The sequence below is a fragment of the Engystomops pustulosus genome, chromosome 5 (genome assembly GCF_040894005.1).
Source record: "Engystomops pustulosus chromosome 5, aEngPut4.maternal, whole genome shotgun sequence".
NCBI classification, from domain to species: domain Eukaryota; kingdom Metazoa; phylum Chordata; class Amphibia; order Anura; family Leptodactylidae; genus Engystomops; species Engystomops pustulosus.
The window spans coordinates 33,502,907-33,525,164 of NC_092415.1; the positions used below are offsets into that span (position 1 = coordinate 33,502,907).

General features: G+C 45.5%; 1 protein-coding gene across 2 annotated transcripts in view; it reads left to right on the forward strand.

Annotated features, from left to right (window-relative positions):
• The window catches only part of CNGB3 (cyclic nucleotide gated channel subunit beta 3), a 121,126-nt gene extending 99,694 nt beyond the window's left edge, over positions 1 to 21,432 (forward strand). The window contains exons 18-19 of one of the 2 annotated variants that reach the window (XM_072151582.1): positions 5,763 to 5,943; positions 21,161 to 21,432. In XM_072151582.1, the coding sequence (XP_072007683.1) occupies positions 5,763 to 5,943; positions 21,161 to 21,376 (397 nt within the window). In that variant the 3' untranslated portion in view covers positions 21,377 to 21,432. The remainder of the gene's footprint in view (positions 1 to 5,762; positions 5,944 to 21,160) is intronic. The other variant, XM_072151584.1, reaches the window with a different exon arrangement.
• Positions 21,433 to 22,258: the final 826 nt, after the last annotated feature.

A 22,258-nucleotide genomic window follows, 5' to 3' on the forward strand; every position in this document is an offset into this window, starting at 1 on the left:
GGCCAGTTCAAGGAAAGTCTCTTGACTGAGATAAGTAAATAGGGGAAGAGTCTCAGGAAAGTTTCTGGCTCTTGTGGGATAGCGGGCGTTCAGCCCAAATGGGATAGCAATGGTAATAATCATATAGTTTCATAGTTTATACGGTTGAAAAAAGACACTTGTCCATCAAGTTCAACCAAGGAAGGGTAGGGATATGTACAATATATTTACATAGTACCTGAAGAAGGCTTGCAGCCCTTCAGGGGTTCATTCTTGCTGCTCAAGAGCAATGGCTGCAGGCACGGGAGCAGGAACTGCAGCAGGGACATCATCAGCCTGGGTGAAGAAAGCAGTGTTGAGATCTGTCACCTGAAGACATCTGGTGGTAGAAACTGGAACTGCTGACATGAGACACCCAGAAGCTGGAACAGCATGGAGGTCATCTGCGGCGGCAGGCATCTCAGCAAAGGAAGGAGACAGGCACTTCTCTGACTGACCTTCAGTAGCTGGGGGCGCTGTGGAGCGCATGATGATGACCGCAGGAGCTGTAACTTCTTCATTGCTGACAGCTGAAGGATTGTTGTTCCTGGACTGACCTACAGCTGTTGGGGGCGCGGTTGCACTGGCGGTGGTAACCTCTGTAGCTGGCAGGGCATTCTCACCGGACAGCCTGGGCCTCTTAGCAGGTGGTCCTGGATATTCCACAGGACAGTCAGCAATGGCAACAGGAGTGTTGGGCTCTTCTAAGATAGCTTCCAGGGCAGTGGGAGCCCAGGGGAATAGCAGCGGTTTCCCTCCCGCTTGGGCTCGCTGCGCCAGATTCCCCAAAACAAAACGAAAACCCTCCGGTGCATACGGAACCTGTACACCGATAGTGGAGAGGGTCCTCTGCAGGGGTTGAACCGGAGTCCCAGCCGGGGAAAATGGCAGCTGAGGATGGTCTGCCATTTTGGACCTATTGCAGAGAGGTTCGGCAGTTAGCAAAGTGGAGGCGTGTAGAGGGGTACCCTCCGTCCCAGACTGGAGGTAAGTGTCCGCAAAGGAGGCCCGAGTCGTACCGCGATGCAGCCAGTGCGCAGCAAAGGGTCTCCGGACAGGATGCGCTGCCACAATGATTAGAGTCTCAAAGGCCTCAAGGAGCTCCGGTTCCTCACTGGGAGGTGAAGGCCTCGGTCTCGCCAGAATGGGAGCTGCATCTTCACTCCACAAGGCGGTCAGCGGTTCACTTCCTGCGCTGAGGTGGAGCAGGAAACTATCGCACAAGAGGGCGAAGCTTAAGTTCTTCCCGCCAGGAGCTGTGGCGGGCTGAATTTTCTCCTGCGCCACACTGCTCTGATGAGGGAGAGGCTGCTATAGCGGTTCTCCCTGGGGCAACCCTTTGGTGTCTAGAGTATGAGTCTCTGTGTGGTGGACAGGGTGCCCGTGATGGTGACAGCCGTAGTTGAACAAAAACAACTTACAGTTCTTTATTGGAACCGACAGGAACCGTAGCAACGTGCCTTGACAGAATGGTGGAATGCTGGAGATGTAGTTGGAGGGAGCCACAGGATGGATCATTGGCCTGGATGCAAAGGGCAGGCTGGGAGATAGCTGTGTCCTAGTAGGATGCTTCAGCTTGTCCTGGGTTGCTTCAGGTATCACCCTTGAAGGTAGGATGATACCCCTTTCCTCTCACTAACTAGCTCTTAGTTCTTCAGGCAGGGAGCTGAGCTCTCCTGCTCTGGTCTGGTGTGCTGGCTGCACTGACTCTTCAGAGTCTCTAATCTGGTCTGTACTGGATTAACTCCAGTCTGCTTCTCCAGACTCCTGGGTCTGACTAACTTCTAGAAGTTTCCTGACCAGGGGTTTTGTTACTCCCACTGGTCAGGTGGTGGCTACTCCTCCAATTACATCTCAGCTCACAGACATAATACATGAACAACTGTGATTGGCTGACACATATCACATCACAGAAAACAATTAACTCCTGCCTTACCAGGCAGGCTCTACCGCTGCAGTGTTCCCCTGTGTTATGTAGTGACATGCTGTGGGGTTGATCAGACCCTTCACAGGCTGCAAGCTACATGGTGGGACATATTCTCAACAACCTCTCTGCCTTGCATCGGCGAGGGTGTTGCAGTATGCAAGTCAGAGAGGAGGCGGAGGAGCATGACTGGACCTCTCTAATCTGTGCATCTCACTAAAACTGCCCCACGGCACCACCCTTCCGCCCTGCCCACTAACCCGTGTCACTGCCCGCAGGTTTGTAATATCAGCGCATGCGCAATGCTTGGAAGGAGGAAACCAAGGTCAACAGGCTTCCTCCTTCCATGCACTGCGCATGCACTGAAATTACAAACATGGGGGCAGTCACATAGGGGAAGAGGGCAGGAAGGTCGCCGGCTTCCTCCTTCCATGCAATGCATATGCATTGACATTACGAACCTGCAGGCAGTGACGTATGTTAACAGACAGGGTAAGTACAAGAGCCGGCAGGCAGTGACGGGGGTTAGTGGACAGGGTAAGTACAAGACCCTGCAGGCAGTGACGGGGGTTAGCGGACAGGGTAAGTCCAAGAACTGGCAGGCAGGGACATGGGCTAGTGGACAGGGTAAGTCCAAGAACCTGCAGGCAGAGGCGGGCGTTAGTGGACAGGGTAAGTACAAGAACTGGCAAGTAGTGACAGGCGTTAGCAGACAGGGTAGGTACAAGAACCTAACAGGAAATTGGTAATTGAGTAAAATTGCATTCAAAATTGGGCAAAAAAAATAATCATTTTCAATGTATTTTTGGAACAAAATGTAGAAACTTGTAGACTATGAGAATACGTCACATGCCCTCAGTCTGACCGAAAATGAAAGTGGGAAGTTCAGTAAAAGTCGGAAATTCAGTTTTCTTTCTGTGTCTTATCTCTTATTTTACCTGACACCTGGATCAATAGTTCTCACTTTTAGTCCTTAGTGACCACCTATTTTTTCAACAAATATAAAAAGAACTGATTTTCCTATTAAACTGATCCAGTGCAAGAAATGCACTAAAGTAAACCTAAGCCCACAAAATGGGTTCAAAACCCCCATTACAGGGGTCCAATAACAGGACAATCCCTTCATTCATCTCCAATAAATACTTGCACCTTCTGACCTTCTCACCCTAGAAATAAGACCTGACCCTAAGCCTATTCTCTGATGAACAGCATCACGTGCGTTATTCACATGCCCTATCAATGTGCATGAGCTGTATGTGTGTATGCGCCATTCATGTGTATTGTTATCATAGGAAGATATAGGTGTTATATTTAGAAGAGAACAAATGCAATGATCTCGCACAAATTGCTCGCTCTGGCACAAAGGGAATGGATTGAATCTTTCACAAAGCGGCTCTTCTAGTAAGCTCGGATCAATACTTGTAATCTCACCTTCAATCTCACTGCACCTTGGATGCCAATTCAGTGACTTTAAGAATCAAAGCAGAAAAAATCTAAGATTGTCCAGTAAAAAATAGAGCCCTGTGTATTTAGACTGTAGATGTGTCCATAGATGTTGTGTTTAGTTTTGTAGTCCCTTAAAGTGAACCGGTCACCAGGGACCTCATTTTCACTAAAGACAGGTTGCAGAAGGTCATTGCAGCTGCAGTGCAAATCTGCCTTTCTGCTTTCTCTAAGTATTTCCATTACAATATAATTGTGTGTTATAACTTACCTTGCACCATGACAGAATCCTCTGAGTAGTCCCAGGGGTTGGGCTTTGGTTTGAATGCAAAAAAACAACATGTGACTTGTCTGTGCTGCAGACTCCTCAGATCTCAGCCCCCACCTTCGTGCTCCTGTACAGCTCCTCCCTCCTGCTCCTTCACAGAGCTCACAGCCTGGTGAGCTGACATCAGTGGGAGGGGGAGGAGCTTTACTGAAGCACAAAGGTGGGGGCTGAGAGCTGAGCAGCACAGAGAACTACACAGAGGATTGTCAGGGTGCAAGGTAAGTTATGAAACTCACAATTATATTGTAATGCAAATGATTAGAGAAAGCATAAAGATATATTTGCAAAGCAGCTGTAATGCGCTTTTGTAACCTGTTAGTGAAAATGAGGTCCCTGGTGACAGGTTCCCTTTAAGAACGACCAGGTGAATGTCCAAAAAATGTGCTCATAATTTCGAGGTTACTCCTATGGTGAAGGGGCTTTCAAATTATCAACACAATTTGGATAATCAACTAAAAGTTATTCTTTGAAGTCTCAATGCATAGAGCAGGTCTGCAGATTGTAAAGTTGAGGAAGGAAAGGTACCACACGTTGGGGGGCTGATATGCTAAGACTGGACAGTGAGGAGACTGCAGGAAAGGATCAGACATCCAAACATATATCAACCTTGCATAGACCTTCTGCTGGATGAAGTGGGATCACAACCTTGTATGAGTCACAACCAAGATTCCCCAAATCTGCATTACTAACCAATAGAGGGCAATGCACATCCTTCTATAGGTCTCATGCACATGACTGTATTGGGAGACCATGAAAAGGCCTCACAATTTGTGGTATTATCACAGCCCACAATGAGATTTATGGCACCCGTTCATGGTGCTCAACATGACCTAGCCAGTCATGGTTAGCACCACTTGGATTTCTATGGATTAGGGTGAGTATTGCTCATCCCTCCACCACCCGGCCAAGGCCCGGGCAAGCACATGTTCATTAGCAAGTGGCCTTAGGCCTAATCTCACCATGCCAACATCACACAGGTGCATGGTTAGTTTGTATCACAGAGCTGTATGATGTAATGTGCAGTGCACCTGTGTGACATCACATGACCAGGAACCAGTGTTTATCTGCAGGAAGTGGATCAGAACAGAACAGTAAAGCTTCCTGTTGACAGAAACTTTGTAGAGAAAGTTTATTGAAAAATTGTACAACTTTTCTTTACACAAAGTTAAAGTGGACAACCCCTTTAAGTTTAAATATGTTTTATGTTGTATGGTCCATTCCGAATGCCAATATTCAGGGAATGTCCTCAACTGTTTTTGGAAAGTAGAGAAAAAAAACAGGCTTGACCTGAGCTGATCGTTGGTCAAACCAATTTATTCACAACTCGTTACAGTGATTGACTATGAGTTTCGGAGGCGTACCGCTCCCTTCATCAGGTCCAAAATAGAGTAACTAAAAATAACATAAATAACTCTATAAATATGTAAATATTAAAATGGACATCATACAAATTCATTGTACTTTGAGCATACAAATTCAGTCAACATGAAAAAAATTCATTAGACATAATACAAATTCATAATGAAAGTTCTTAATAAAAATACTTAATAAAAATGAATCAGCCGCATATTAAAAAAGTAAGAGGACTTGTGAAACTTTATAACTAGAAGTCATAATAATTATAGTAGAATATGCAGTAAAATGTTTGCTCTTGACAAAATGTATAATTGAAACAAACTTTATTGTCACGGGCTCAGGTCATCGAAGGCTCAAATTGAGATGGATATCAAATCAGTCTAGGTTTAGAGCCTATAAAAGAGGGAGCGTCTTATGAGTGTGAAATGAGTCAAAATGTAGAGGTGAAAGGTCAGAAGGACCTTGTCCACAGCTATAAGTTCGATCTTTTATTACCAGCTGATCCACATTGAAGTGAATCAGCGACAGTTTCTATGTGCAGTCTCTTGGATGAATATGTCGGAGTGTTGGGTACTGATTTTATATACCGTAGATGGTTTACTGTGTTAAGCTTCCACATTTATTATATATATATATATATATATATATACATATATACATACATTTATATATATTGCCTTTTTAACATTACAGGAAATTGTTAAAGGATAAAGGAAAGCCATCGGCACCCGCTCCTGTTCGGAAAGGCTTTACCCACCTGATACCCACTAAACAAGAAACCCCTCGTCTTTTCAATACCTTATTGATGGCCGCCGGGAACAAACCTGGATTACGCTTTTTACAGAAGGTAAAACAGCAACGACAGGCTAAACTGGTAAGAACTTTCAGCTTTAGGTTACAGGTTAAGGATACAGCAAATGCATAGCTTCTTATGACAGCCTAGTGGGTCGCGCTGTTGTCTTGTAGTTTTGGAATCCTGGGTCTGATCAAGAGGAACATTTGCATGAGTTTCCTTGTCTTTGCAGAGGGCTCCTCCCACATTCCAAAACAGGGTAATATAAAATTTGGAATCTGTAGATGAAATTTGGACAAATATTAAAAAAAAAAAAAGACATTAAATACTAGACACATGCTATAGTAAAGTTAATAGCATCATTTCACAGCAAAAGTTTAAAAACAGCCTACAAGAAACTAGTATATGGGGCACATTTATCATGGCATACAAGCCCTGAAATTGGTGCAATTCCCAGGATACGGCCAGTATTTGTACAGTACATATTCCCACCTTCCAATGGCCATGAAGGGGGCGAGCCGGCGCAGGGCTTTAAATATTTTTCGAGTGGATATTGAACTTGGTTTTCACATCTGCTCTATATATTAAAAGATGCACTATAAATGGTTACAATAGGCAACCAGAAAAGTACATGTTAATACATTATGGCTCCACTGTGAGGAATTCTCTACTTCGGAGAATTAAGTTCCTTGATCACAATGGATCTCTGTGCTGGAATCCATAACAATTTTCTAGAAATTGTGGGAAGAAAGTATGCAAGGGGATTATTCATGAAAAAACTAAATGTCCATATGTGTCAAAAACTCTAAATTTTGACACATTTTAAAACATTCAGGCTTTATGAACTCTATACTTTGCTTGGTCACTGTGACCCATGCATCATAGACCTCAATGGGCTTATATGGTTCTGGAAGATTGAAGGTTTCCCAGGCCCAGCCGGTTGGAAGTCCCCCCCCCCCCCTCCAAACTCCATATGGCAGACTCCCTTAGTAAGTAAGCTTTGCTGATTTATAGATAGAAAAGAAGATTATCATGGCTAATGAACCGAGACAGACAGACACATGATACACATTTCAGATACAGGAAAGGAAGGAAATTTTACGGACACTTAGACTAAACCTGCAAATTTCTGAGATCATATGAGAAAGCTTGAAATGGGGACACACTTATGGTGTTGGAATAACAGTATATTAAAAGACTGTTCAAATATCAGTAGATCAGTCGATCACCCCTTTAAGCCTTAAAGGGTCTCCAGTGTAGCCAACAGCTTGTCCACAGGTGATGGCAGGTCGGAATGATGTTCTATGTCATCAGTTTACTACAAAGCTCCCATAGCACAGAGGTAGCTGTCAGTCTACTCGTCTGCTCATCTATCTCTCCCGACTCCCTCATATACATGTCTGATTGTCTTTGGCAGAGGTTTATTTCCCAAGAACAAAAGGATCAGGCAGTTAAATTCCAACTTGCCTGATCCTTATCTCCTCTCATCATCAGGAGGCCCAATAGATATTAGATGGTTGGATAGGTCAACAAAAATGTATATAGAACAGGGAGGGCTACGTGATGAAGCTCCTTAAAGTGTTTTATCCACAGTATAGATGAATTGTAGGATCCCTAGCTGTCAGAAAGAATTCAAGAAAGTGGATTCATTACACTTCTATAATTCCTTCTATAATCAACATTTTAAATAATGCTAATGAGCCCGGGCGTTACCAGACTGCTGCTTTACAGGTTGTTACAATCTAACCTTGCCGCTTGTTCCCTCAGTACTTCCCCTGCCTCAGTAATTTCACTGCAATAAGAAAGTTGCAGCAGACAGGGGGAGGGTAGAAGTGCTCCTGCTCAGTGTCACCGTGCCTCGATCTATGAGTATCATCCCTGATTTTGTTGGTAGATTTTAAGGAAATCTACCATTTATTTTCATGCATTGTGAACCAACCAGACAGGACTAATCAACCAGAGCTGGATGACTTATACACAGCAGCTGGGGGATGGTACAGCGATTGATTACTTCTGCCTGTCAGGGACAACACAGTGATTACAGTTTTCTCTGAAGCAGTGCATAAAAAAGGTAAGAGGAGAAGCCACAGGAGCGACAGAGCCTCATTATCATAATTTTATAATAATTTGTTCAGCAAAACCACTCAGCTCAGGAATTGAACAAGATATGTTTCTGCATCAGTGTAGCTACAGCATTCTCAAGGTATGTTTGATTCATAATGCAGAAGAGCAAATGGTAGATTTTTACCACCCATGGTGTAATTTAGCATAATATGTATCAGGTTCCCTAACTCTAATATTGACGTCTTTATATTGGAATCTGACACCTTATGGGCCCCCTAACATCCCACCCTTACAAATCCAAAGTTACAAAGAGAGAACTTTTCCAAATAGTAATGTATCCCACACACCATTCAGTGTCTTACATTTGTTCCATTTAAGTAAAAATACATCAGCACAAGTCATCATCTAAGTTTCCCATTTTAAAGAGTAAGCAGCCAAGGTCGTGAGACTTGCGCACAAGGTCGTAGAAGCGCAGTTTATATGGAGAGGAAATTATAATTCCGCTGTTAGTGATACATTTCTCCAGAAAGGTCGATAGATGCATCACACAGCAAAGATGATGGATAGCCATTCAGAAATACAGCAGGAGAAAAGATGGATTGCATAGGCAGATGAATTATAATAGGGAGGCGAGCAAGAGCTGGGGGGACCCAGGTACGAGACTACGCCGAGAGGTTGTGTCAGCCACAATCTGATGTGTCAAGTCACTCTGACACTATGTTAATCTGTTCTTTTACTTTGAATGAAAATGTATCTAAGTTTATGCCACAATATTTTAATATAGTAAATCTGCTGATTTCTACACAAATAATCTGTAAATCTACTCAGCAAGAAGCTATGATGCTAAGCAGCAGCAGAAACTTTTACTAATGGTAAGCAGATACCATGCCAGGAACCTGCCAGCTATACCCGGAGTCACAATTAAAGGTGATAAGGGAAAAAATGGCAAATAACTGGGGGCCCCTTCACAGTGCCCCTTTCATACCGGGGCAAATGTTGGGGCCCAGAGCTGATGAGGGGGCCCACATAACGCTTTAATTAAAGGGGTATTCCCACAAAGACAAGTTTCTTATATGTACTCAGGATAACAAAATAACACATTTAGAGATGAGCGAACACTAAAATGCTCGGGTACTCGTTATTCGAGACGAACTTTTCCCGATGCTCGAGTGCTCGTCTCGAATAACGAACCCCATTGAAGTCAATGGGAGACTCGAGCATTTTTCAAGGGGACCAAGGCTCTGCACAGGGAAGCTTGGCCAAACACCTGGGAACCTCAGAAAAGGATGGAAACACCACGGAAATGGACAGGAAACAGCAGGGGCAGCATGCATGGATGCCTCTGAGGCTGCTTAATCGCACCATTATGCCGAAATTATGGGCAACAGCATGGCCATGACAGAGTGACAGAATGAAGCTAGATAGCATGTAAAACATCCAATAATTGACCCTGACACTATAGGGGACGGCATGCAGAGGCAGAGGCAGCGGCAGCAGGCTAGAGAGTGGCATGGCGACATACCCTAATTGGACTCAGGCTTCAAACCAATGGGTGTCAGAGAGGAACCAAAGGAGGTGAGCAAGAAGCGCTCAAATAATATCGGTACATGATAAAAGTTTGCCAGTATATTTTGTGGATTACACAGCAGGGTGGCGACAAAGTTAACATGGAAGCCATGAAAACAACCCAAAATTCTGCCTGACACAGCTCGTTTGATAAGGGGACCATGTATGCTTACAGTTCATGCCAGTCGCTGCACTGGCTGCCAGTCTCCTTTCGAATACAGTTTAAAATAATAATAACCCTCATCCATAAAGCTCTGTATAATGCTGCACCCCCCTACCTCTCCTCTCTTATCTCAGTCTATCGCCCAACCCGTGCTCTTAGATCCGCCAGTGATCTTAGATTAACCTCTACCCTAGTGCGGACCTCCCACTCGCGTCTCCAAGACTTCTCTAGAGCTGCACCAATTCTATGGAATGCTCTGCCCTGGACTATCAGACTAATACCTAACCTCCAAAGTTTCAAACGTGCTCTTAAAACCCATTTCTTTAGGCAAGCCTATAACACTCATTAACTGCATGAAGTTTTAACTCTTCTACTAACCCGTCCTGTGTCGTCCTCCCATCTGTTATCCAGCAACCAACAGGCACCAGACTTCTCTGCAGTCCCATTCACCCTGGACCTGGTATATAAGATGACGGCTGAGTGGTTCAAGCGACAGCAATTCCATTTATTATATTTTGTTCTATTCCCTAAGAAGAATGGCTTGACCGTTAAATATTCTTTTACCTCGTGTTACCCCATCATCTTCATAAACCGTAAGCTCTGGCGAGCAGGGACCTCACTCCTGTTGTTCCATACAAATGTTGTGCTCTGTTACAATACATTTGTATTTGTTTCCTATGATTTGTAAAGCGCTACGGAATATGATGGCGCTATATAAATAAAGATTATTATTATTATTATTATGGAGGCAGTGAACTAGTAGTAGATTAAAGGTGCTGCAACTATGTTAGTTGGATCTTGGGATGGAGCTGGCGCTCTGCAGCCAGGCGAGCTTTTGCCAATCCAAGCCCCTGTCTCTAGGCTACTCCCCAAACAGCACTTCTAAGAACCTTTTGTATAAGATCAAGTGTAGTAGCGTTCTTATAAGTTTAGGATATGGCGGGTGAGGGGAATGTAAACAGATGCGCAAGAAGCGCTGAAATAATATCCCTAAATGGTAAAAGTTTGCAAGTATATTTTGTGGATTACACAGCAGGGTGGCGACAAAGTTAACAACTTTGATGTGGAATGCCCTGTAATAGCTCTTGGGCGGTGTGCCTTTTATCGCCTAGGCTCAGCAGTTTCAGCACCGCCTGCTGTCGCTTAGCGACGGCACTGCTGCTGTGCCTAGAGCTACCGACTGATGGCGCCATGCCCACGGATGGTAATTCGGAGGAGGAGGAGGTGGAGGAGGGGTGGGAGGAGGTATAGTAGGCCTTTGAGACCTGGACCGAGGTAGGCCCCGCAATTCTCTGCGTCGGCAGTATATGACCAGCCCCAGGGTCAGACTCGGTCCCAGCCTGCACCAAGTTAAGTGTAGTAGCGTTCTTATAAGTTTGGGATATGGCGGGTGAGGGGAATGTAAACAGATGCGCAAGAAGCGCATGATGCGCATGGAGCTGGCGCTCCGCTGCCAGGCGAGCTTTCGCCAATTCAAGCCCCTGTCTCTAGGCTACTCCACAAACAGCACTTCTAAGAACCTTTTGTATAAGATCAAGTGTAGTAGCGTTCTTATAAGTTTAGGATATGGCGGGTGAGGGGAATGTAAACAGATGCGCAAGAAGCGCTGAAATAATATCCCTAAATGGTAAAAGTTTGCCAGTATATTTTGTGGATAACACAGCAGGGTGGCGACAAAGTTAACAACTTTGATGTGTAATCCATGAAAACAACCCAAATTTCTGCCTGACACACCTCGTTTGATAAAGGGACGATGTATGGAGGCAGCTATATGGACGACTTTTGGAGGTAGCAATGGAGACAACGTGTGGAGGCTGCTATGGAGACAATTTAATTTGGATAGTGCCTGTATGTGGCAGTCCCAAACATTTTTCAAACCAGAGGAGCAGGTAGGTGGCCCTCCAGTAAAATGGAATAGATTGAGTGCCTGTATGTGGCAGTCCCAAAAATGTTTCAAACCAGAGGAGCAGGTAGGTGGCCCTGCAGTAAAATGGAATAGATTGAGTGCCTGTATGTGGCAGTCCCAAAAATTTTTCAAACCAGAGGAGCAGGTAGGTGGCCCTCCAGTAAAATGGAATAGATTGAGTGCCTGTATGTGGCAGTCCCAAAAATGTTTCAAACCAGAGGAGCAGGTAGGTGGCCCTGCAGTAAAATGGAATAGATTGAGTGCCTGTATGTGGCAGTCCCAAAAATGTTTCAAACCAGAGGAGCAGGTAGGTGGCCCTGCAGTAAAATGGAATAGATTCAGTGCCTGTATGTGGCAGTCCCAAAAATGTTTCAAACCAGAGGAGCAGGTAGGTGGCCCTGCAGTAAAATGGAATAGATTGAGTGCCTGTATGTGGCAGTCCCAAAAATTTTTCAAACCAGAGGAGCAGGTAGGTGGCCCTCCAGTAAAATGGAATAGATTGAGTGCCTGTATGTGGCAGTCCCAAAAATGTTTCAAACCAGAGGAGCAGGTAGGTGGCCCTGCAGTAAAATGGAATAGATTGAGTGCCTGTATGTGGCAGTCCCAAAAATTTTTCAAACCAGAGGAGCAGGTAGGTGGCCCTCCAGTAAAATGGAATAGATTGAGTGCCTGTATGTGGCAGTCCCAAAAATGTTTCAAACCAGAGGAGCAGGTAGGTGGCCCTGCAGTAAAATGGAATAGATTGAGTGCCTGTATGTGGCACTCACAAAAATTGTTTCAAACAGAGGACCGGGTAGGTGGCCCTCCAGAAAAATTAAATGCATGAAGTACTATAGCAAGAGCCAGTGGGCCCTGTCAAAAAATAGCCATTTCCCTCTGCTTTACTGTACAAAGAGGAGGAGAAGGAGGAAAATGAGGAGGAGGAGGAGTGGATCAATTATTCAGGTTGAGCTTCCTTCACCTGGTGGAGATTGGAAATTCTGAGAAATCCAGCCTTTATTCATTTTAATAAGCGTCAGCCTGTCAGCGCTGTCAGTCGACAGGCGTGTACGCTTATCGGTGATGATGCCACCAGCTGCACTGAAAACCCGCTCGGACAAGACGCTAGCGGCAGGGCAGGCAAGAACCTCCAAGGCGTACAGCGCCAGTTCGTGCCACATGTCCAGCTTTGAAACCCAGTAGTTGTAGGGAGCTGTGTGATCATTTAGGACGATGGTATGGTCAGCTACGTACTCCCTCACCATCTTTCTGTAAAGATCAGCCCTACTCTGCCGAGACTGGGGACAGGTGACAGTGTCTTGCTGGGGTGACATAAAGCTGGCAAAAGCCTTGTAAAGCGTACCCTTGCCAGTGCTGGACAAGCTGCCTGCTCGCCTACTCTCCCTCGCTACTTGTCCCGCAGAACTACGCACTCTGCCGCTAGCGCTGTCAGAAGGGAAATACTGTTTCAGCTTGTGCACCAGGGCCTGCTGGTATTCATGCATTCTCACACTCCTTTCCTCTGCAGGGATGAGAGTGGAAAGATTTTGCTTGTACCGTGGGTCCAGGAGAGTGAACACCCAGTAATCGGTGCTGGAATAAATTCTTTGAACGCGAGGGTCACGGGATAGGCAGCCTAGCATGAAATCTGCCATATGCGCCAGAGTACCAACGCGTAAGAATTCACTCCCCTCACTGGCCTGACTGTCCATTTCCTCCTCCTCCAACTCCTCCAACTCCTCTTCTTCTGCCCATACACGCTGAACAGTAAAGGACTCAACAATGGTCCCCTCTTGTGTCTCACCAACATTCTCCTCCTCTTCCTCCTCATCCTCCTCCACCTCCACCTCCTCCGATATGCGCTGAGAAACAGACCTGAGGGTGCTTTGGCTATCAACAAGGGAATATTCTTCCCCTGTCTCTTGTGACGAGCGCAAAGCTTCCGACTTCATGCTGACCAGAGAGTTTTTCAACAGGCCAAGCAGCGGGATGGTGAGGCTGATGATGGCGGCATCGCCACTGACCATCTGTGTTGACTCCTCAAAGTTACTCAGCACCTGACAGATATCAGACATCCACGTCCACTCCTCATTGTAGACTTGAGGAAGCTGACTGACCTGACTACCAGTTCTGGTGGAAGTTGACATCTGGCAGTCTACAATCGCTCTGCGCTGCTGGTAAACTCTGGATAACATGGTCAGTGTTGAATTCCACCTCGTGGGCACGTCGCACAACAGTCGGTGAGCGGGCAGTTGGAGGCGGCGCTGCGCTGCCCTGAGAGTGGCAGCATCTGGGCTGGACTTCCTGAAATGCGCACAGATGCGGCGCACCTTCGTGAGCAAATCAGACAGATTGGGGTATGTCTTGAGGAAACGCTGAACTATCAGATTTAACACATGGGCCAGGCATGGCACATGTGTCAGTCTGCCGAGTTGCAGAGCCGCCACCAGGTTACGGCCGTTGTCACACACAACCATTCCCGGCTTGAGGTTCAGCGGTGCCAGCCACAGATCAGTCTGCGCCGTGATGCCCTGTAATAGCTCTTGGGCGGTGTGCCTTTTGTCGCCTAGGCTCAGCAGTTTGAGCACCGCCTGCTGTCGCTTAGCGACGGCACTGCTGCTGTGCCTAGAGCTACCGACTGATGGCGCCGTGCCCACGGATGGTAGTTCGGAGGAGGAGGTGGAGGAGGGGTGGGAGGAGGAGGAGGCATAGTAGGCCTGAAACACCTGGACCGAGGTAGGCCCCGCAATCCTCGGCGTCGGCAGTATATGAGCAGCCCCAGTGTCAGGCTCGGTCCCAGCCTCCACCAAGTTAACCCAATGTGCCGTCAGCGATATATAGTGGCCCTGCCCGGCAGCACTCGTCCACGTGTCCGTGGTCAGGTGGACCTTGTCAGAAACGGCGTTGGTCAGGGCACGGATGATGTTGTCTGACACGTGCTGGTGCAGGGCTGGGACGGCACATCGGGAAAAGTAGTGGCGGCTGGGGACCGAATACCGAGGGGCGGCCGCCGCCATGAGGTTGCGAAAGGCCTCGGTCTCTACTAGCCTATAGGGCAGCATCTCCAGGCTAAGCAATCTGGAGATGTGCACATTAAGGGCTTGGGCGTGCGGGTGGGTTGCACTATATTTGCGTTTCCGCTCCAGCGTCTGGGGTATGGAGAGCTGAACGCTGGTGGATGCTGTGGAGGATCGTGGAGGCGACGATGGGGTTTTTGTGGCAGGGTCCTGGGCAGGGGGCTGACTAGCAGCTGACACAGGGGAAGGAGCAGTGGTGTGCACGGCCGGAGGTGAACGGGCTTGTTGCCACTGAGTGGGGTGTTTAGCATTCATATGCCTGCGCATACTGGTGGTAGTTAAGCTAGTAGTGGTGGAACCCCTGCTGAGCCTGGTTTGGCAAATGTTGCACACCACAGTCCGTCGGTCATCCGGTGTTTCCTTAAAGAACCTCCACACTTCTGAAGATCTAGCCCTCGCCGCAGGAGCCCTCGCCACGGGAGCTTCACTAGTTGACACATTTGGCGCTGATGCACCAGCTCTGGCCCTGCCTCTCCGTCTGGCCCCACCACTGCCTCTTCCAACCTGTTCTGGTCGAGGACTCTCCTCCGTCTCAGAAGCACTGTGTTCACCCGGCCTCTCAACCCAGCTTGGGTCTGTCACCTCATCATCCTCCGATCCCTCAGTCTGCTCCCCCCTCGGACTTCCTGCCCTGACAACAACTTCCCCACTGTCTGACAACCGTGTCTCCTCATCGTCGGACACCTCTTTACACACTTCCACTACGTCAAGAAGGTCATCATCACCCACAGACTGTGACTGTTGGAAAACCTGGGCATCGGAAAATTGCTCAGCAGCAACCGGACAAGTGGTTTGTGACTGTGGGAAGGGTCCAGAAAACAGTTCCTCAGAGTATGCCGGTTCAAATGCCAAATTTTCCTGGGAGGGGGCAGACTGGGGGGGAGGAGGCTGAGGTGCAGGAGCTGGAGGAGTGGCGATTTCGGTGACATGGGTGGACTGCGTGGAAGACTGACTGGTGGTGGACAAATTGCTCGAAGCATTGTCAGCAATCCACGACATCACCTGTTCGCACTGTTCTGGCCTCAACAGTGCTCTACCACGAGTCCCAGTAACTTCAGACATGAACCTAGGGAGTGTAGCTCTGCGGCGTTCCCCTGCTCCCTCATCAGCAGGTGGTGTCTCACCCCGCCCAGGACCACGGCCTCTGACCCCTGCAGTAGTTGGACGCCCACGTCCCCGCCCTCGTCCTCTACCCCTAGCCCTCGGGTTAAACATTTTTAAAATGAGAGTTATAACTTTATTTTTTTTTTTACTTTTTTTTGTTTTTTTTTGTGTGGTTTTTTTTTTTTGTGTTTTTTGTTTTTTTTTTGAGTTTTTAAAACCAAACAATGCTATCCTATTGCTATGGCTATTTTCTAGCCAAGTATCAAAGCACACTACTATGCCAGATGAGATGACACTGAGTTAGTGCCTAATTGAAATCCAACCCCTACTAAATTTTCCCACTTCGGTCTTTGCTATGGATATGTGCGTCACTAAGCGCAGAACACAGCGGTCGCAAGTCTCACTACAAATTGCTTAGAATTGGCTAGTACATGCACTGCAGAAAGTACAGCCACCAGCAGATCAACCAGAAATCAAATATATAGAACGCTACTGTATGCGTAAGTAAGCTCTTTGTATTCTCCTATGGCTATTTTCTAGCCAAGTATCAAAGCACACTACTGTCAGATGAGATGACACTGAGTTAGTGCCTAATTGAAATCCAACCCCTACTAAATTTTCCCACTTCGGTCTTTGCTATGGATATGTGCGTCACTAAGCGCAGAACACAGCGGTCGCAAGTCTCACTACAAATTGCTCAGAATTGGCTAGTACATGCACTGCAGAAAGTACAGCCACCAGCAGATCAACCAGAAATCAAATATATAGAACGCTACTGTATGCGTAAGTAAGCTCTTTGTATTCTCCTATGGCTATTTTCTAGCCAAGTATCAAAGCACACTACTGTCAGATGAGATGACACTGAGTTAGTGCCTAATTGAAATCCAACCCCTACTAAATTTTCCCACTTCGGTCTTTGCTATGGATATGTGCGTCACTAAGCGCAGAACACAGCGGTCGCAAGTCTCACTACAAATTGCTCAGAATTGGCTAGTACATGCACTGCAGAAAGTACAGCCACCAGCAGATCAACCAGAAATCAAATATATAGAACGCTACTGTATGCGTAAGTAAGCTCTTTGTATTCTCCTATGGCTATTTTCTAGCCAAGTATCAAAGCACACTACTGTCAGATGAGATGACACTGAGTTAGTGCCTAATTGAAATCCAACCCCTACTAAATTTTCCCACTTCGGTCTTTGCTATGGATATGTGTGCCACTAAGAGCTAAACACAACGGTAGCAAGTCCCCCTGCTAATTCCTCACAAAATGGTACTAGATGCAAATTAAAATAAAAAAAGTATAACGTTATTGTAGCCCTAAGAAGGGCTGTTGGGTTCTTTGAGAATCACTCCTGCCTAACAGTAAGCTAATAGAACACCCTAACGCTTTCCCTGACCAGCAGCAGCTCTCTCCCTAGCGGCATCCAGACACAGAATGATCCGAGCAGCGCGGGCAGCGGCTAGTCTATCCCAGGGTCACCTGATCTGGCCAGCCAACCACTGCTATCGACGTGTAAGGGTACCACGTCATGCTGGGTGGAGTGCAGAGTCTCCTGGCTTGTGATTGGCTCTGTTTCTGGCCGCCAAAAAGCAAAACGGCGGGAGCTGCCATTTTCTCGAGCGGGCGAAGTATTCGTCCGAGCAACGAGCAGTTTCGAGTACCCTAATGCTCGACCGAGCATCAAGCTCGGACGAGCATGTTCGCTCATCTCTAAACACATTCTCTAATTAACTGTTATAAACAAAAATACAGCCTTAAGTCCTGGTGTACACAACCCTGTAACTTCTCTTAGGGTCAGGCCGCCATCATGGATAAGATCAGAGAGCAGAGCAGAGAGAGAGAGGATCTGCACACTACAAGCTACAAGCAGATAAGTAATCCGGGGGAAGGAGGAGGCAGGCACATAGCTGTGAGATGTAGCAGAGCTCACAGTGTAACACTGTAATGGTCTATCAGCCTCTGTGTAATCATCTCATGCATCTCTGATCTGCCTCCTCTCTCTCTATGTGTCAGTGTGTTAGTATAATGTCAGTAGCCAGATGAAAGTGTATATACACCTGTTCCCTGATAATCTAACCACATTGTCACCCCACAAAACTAGATGGATAATACAGTAATGTCTCTGCTTAGAGAGGCCCCGCCCACACCCTGGGATTGTGCACTGAGCAGCCTAGGGAGTGATAGGAGCTAAAACAGCAATAAAACTGAGTAACATTGTAAAGTAAGGGCTTAAAATGATCTTTTAGGGGGATTGAAATGTGAGAATTTTCTTTCGTGGGAAAACCCCTTTATGGAATGGGGATGATGTGGCTCATACACATGTATTTATATAGTGTCTGTTACACATGTGTTGTGCCGTTCTCATGATCTGTAGTGGTCTCATCAGCAATGTAGGCCCTATTTTGTGGAAATAGCCTCACTTGTTTTGTGGGAAAACCCCTTTAATATGCAGTTTTTTCGGCAGTGGCTAGTAGCCCCACAGCCCCCACAGCCCGGAGAGGCTACTCCATGCCCCAATTAACTCTGCAAAAATTTTTACATACTAGTAAGAATACATACGGTTAGGCTATATAAAAGGATCAGACAAAGATTGAGGGCGTAGGACGTTAGGAGGAACCTACCTGGGTTTTCTTCAAAAGGATTTTTCTACTCAAATCATCTATTACTGTCATCAGGATAAGTGATACATTTCTGATTTCTGGGGCCTTCACAGATTTCATGATTGTCCATTTTTCAGCCCCTCCTCACTGTCTTATTATTCAACTGGGAGGACATGTCAGTGCACACGTATGTCATTTCCCACCTTAATGCATCCATGCAATGAGAAAGATCAGGGACTCGGGACCCTTATTCCAGTGATCAGGTATTTATCACCATCTTGTTTATAGGTAATATGCAGTATATTATCATGTGATGACCCCTTTGATGCTGTACTATATAAAGGGAAGACAAGATCCTATGAGTTCCCATTTGTGGTCCCAACCATTTGTAACTCCTTCCCCCGTTGCCAGTGACAGTCAGGATCCCATCACCATGATGATATTTTAGGACTCTTCTGCAGAAGCTCAGGCCCAGAATGAAATGTACTCAATATGCAGCGGCTGTAACACTGATTTAATACAAGGAAGCAGGGAACATTCAGAAAAGTGCATTTCTTCAGAAGAAGCTGCTTTGTCATTTTATGAGACTCCTTTGGACTAGCGGCTGCTCTCACATTTTAATGCCAACTCTGGCTGCCTCCCGGAGATGTTATCCTCAGCTGGCGGCTGGACACGTGCCGCTGCCTCACAGACTGACAAGTCATCCATAACTTTCTCAGGGCGGCCTCCTCCGTGCACCAGACATTGCTGGAATATGAATACAAAAAGGAAAATTCATAACTTCTATAAGGAATATAGAAGGTAAAGTGGTGACCCTCCCCTACTCAGCATCTCATTGTAACGGAGATCTGTGTGTCTTGACTTTTGTTGGATGCGTTTGCGTTTTTATTGGGCCTATCTGGTGGTACATAACACTTATTTAATGCTTTGTCTTCTATATTCTCTTTTCTTATGAGACAAAAGTAACTAGTGTACAGGGTCGGCTCCAGGTTTCAGTAGGCCCCAGGGTGACAGAGCCTCAGTGGGCCCCTTTGCAGCGAACTCACATGGCAGCATTCGAAATTCAGAAATTAAAACAGTCTCCTGTTTCCTAAAATATTCCCTAGTTTATCATCCCAAAAAGTCCCCTCATGGTTATTTTATATACAGCCCCCATCATACCCTATGGATTCTTTAGATACAGCCCCGATCACCGGCATAGATTCCTTATGGAAATCGTTATGTGCCCCCCCCCCACCAGTTCTGGGCCCCGATACTTGCCCAGGTATGCCCAGTGCTGGCGCCGGCCCTGCTGGAGTAGCAGAACTAAATATGTAGAGTTGTTCATTTATTTAACCGGTTAAGGACCGGGCCCTTTCCCGTTTTTTCATTTCCATTTTTCACTCCCCACCTTCAAAAATCTATAACTTTTTTATTTTTACATGTAAAAAGCTATGTGACGGCTCGTTTTTTGCGTAACAAATTGCACTTCATAGTGATCTCATTAAATATTCCATGCCATGTACTGGGAAAAAAAATTCCAAATGCAGTGAAAATGGTGAAAAAACGCATTTGTGTCGTATTCTTGTGGGCTTGGATATTACGGCTTTCACTTCACGCCACAAATGATGCATCTAATTTATTCCTTGGGTCAGTACGATTACAGGGATACCAAATTTGTATAGGTTTTATAATGTTTTCATACATTTACAAAAATTAAAACCTCATGAACAAAATTTTTTTTTTTTATTTTGCCGTCTTCTTGTGCTTATAACTTTTCTATACTTCGTTGTATGGAGTTGAGGGTGTTGTCATCTTTTGCAACTTTTGATGATGTTTTCAATGATATTATTTTTAGGACTGTACGACCTTTTGATCACTTTTTATAGAATTTTAAAATTTTTTTTAAATGGCAAAAAAGTGCCCCAAAAAAGGGGTTAAACACAGTGAAAAAACGTTATTATATTTTGATAGATCGGGCATTTTCGGATGCGGCGATACCTAATGTGTTTATGATTTTTACTGTTTATTTATATTTATATCAGTTCTAGGGAAAGGGGGGTGATTAGAATTTTTTTTATTATAATTTTTTTTTTTTTTACTTTTTTTTTTATTTTTACTATTTTTCAGACTCCCTAGGGTACTTTAACCCTAGGTTGTCTGATCGATCCTACCATATACTGCCATACTACAGTATGAGTAGTATATGGCCCGCGAGCCCTCTCCATGCATCGGAACGCGACCGCCGCCATGAATACACGGCGGGCGGTCGCGAACCGGTTAAACAAAAAAGACACCAAAATGATTTGATTTGCCCATTAAAATTTTACATTTTTTACAACATTTTTACTTTAAAATCTGCCCCTATTATGTCCTCGATGATGGATTCTTCTATTCATGTATGAATATAATACATTTTACCTTCAGCTGCAAAGCCAAAATAAAAAATAATAATTTTGCGCATTGTTAAAAAATATCCCTCCTCGTTCTTTTTTTTTCCTTACTGAGAAAGCGTTTCCCATAATTCTTGGTGTTGCGGTGTCGCTTCCTTTTCATTTCGGTGACATATTTCAGTATTACGTCTGGGATTTATTTGTGGTAGAAGTCAGATTGTGACTTTGAAGCGGCAGAAGGAGGAGGCGGTTATTCGGAGGGCTTATTACTCCTGCACTGACTACTACAATCTGCCCTCTGCCCCCGTGTTCTGAATACCAGACAACAAGTACAACACGTAAATATGTTACTATTTAGGATGATGAGTGGCAGCCGCAGAACATCCACAGCTTGTAATGTCACGCTGCCTTATTTATTGCTTCTTTCAATACAATGTATTTTCTCTCCTATTTTCTTTTAAAGGGAAAATCCGAGGATAACATTGAGGAAGCGGCCTCAGACAAGAATAAGATGCCCTTAAATCAAGGGGAAGCGGAGAAAGGTGAGAACAGGTCCAAAACAGACGTACCAGCGGAAACCAAGAACAAATCCTACATCATAAGGATGTCTCCCTCAGCTAAGGCCGGAGAAGGAGAAGTCCTGACTGTGGAAGTGAGGGAGCAGGAGCACAGGGAGTAGCGCCACGTTGTCATGATTTATAGAGACTGTTTTAGGGATTCCCATATTTTATTAAAAAAAAAAGATGAAACGTTAGTTTTGTTTTTTGTTTATAAATAGCGCCATTGTTATCTCCTGGCCATGTTTGGTATTATAGCACACATTGGGGCACATTTACTTACCCGGTCCCTGCGCGATCCCCGAGGTGCGTTGTCCGACGAGGATGAAGTCTGCCTCGATTCAACAAGATCGTGCGCCCGATATCCTGCATCTGTCGCTTCCCCGCTGAGGTCCGGTGTATGTGAGTGCATGTCTTGCGACACAATTTGAATTTTAAATCTTACACACTTAGTCCGAATCAGTCGGGTTGTCCCAAGGTCACGCCCCAAACCCCCCCTCCCCCGATTTGTGTAACATGAAAGTCGTTGCCAAAATCCGATCGCTTGCGCCAAAAACCCCTGTTAAATGCGGCACAAAAGGAAATAGTCTCCGATAGCAGAAGAATATAACTACTATAATACTGCCCCCTATGTACAAGACTATAACTACTATAATACTGCCCCCTGTGTACAAGACTATAACTACTATAATACTGCCCCCTATGTACAGGAATATAACTACTATAATACTGCCCCCTATGTACAAGAATATAACTACTATAATACTGCCCCCTATGTACAAGAATATAACTACTATAATACTGCCCTCTATGTACAAGAATATAACTACTATAATACTGCCCCCTATGTACAAGAATATAACTACTATAATACTGCCCCCTATGTACAAGAATATAACTACTATAATACTGCCCCCTATGTACAAGAATATAACTACTATAATACTGCCCCCTATGTACAAGAATATAACTACTATAATAGTGCCCCCTATGTACAAGAATAT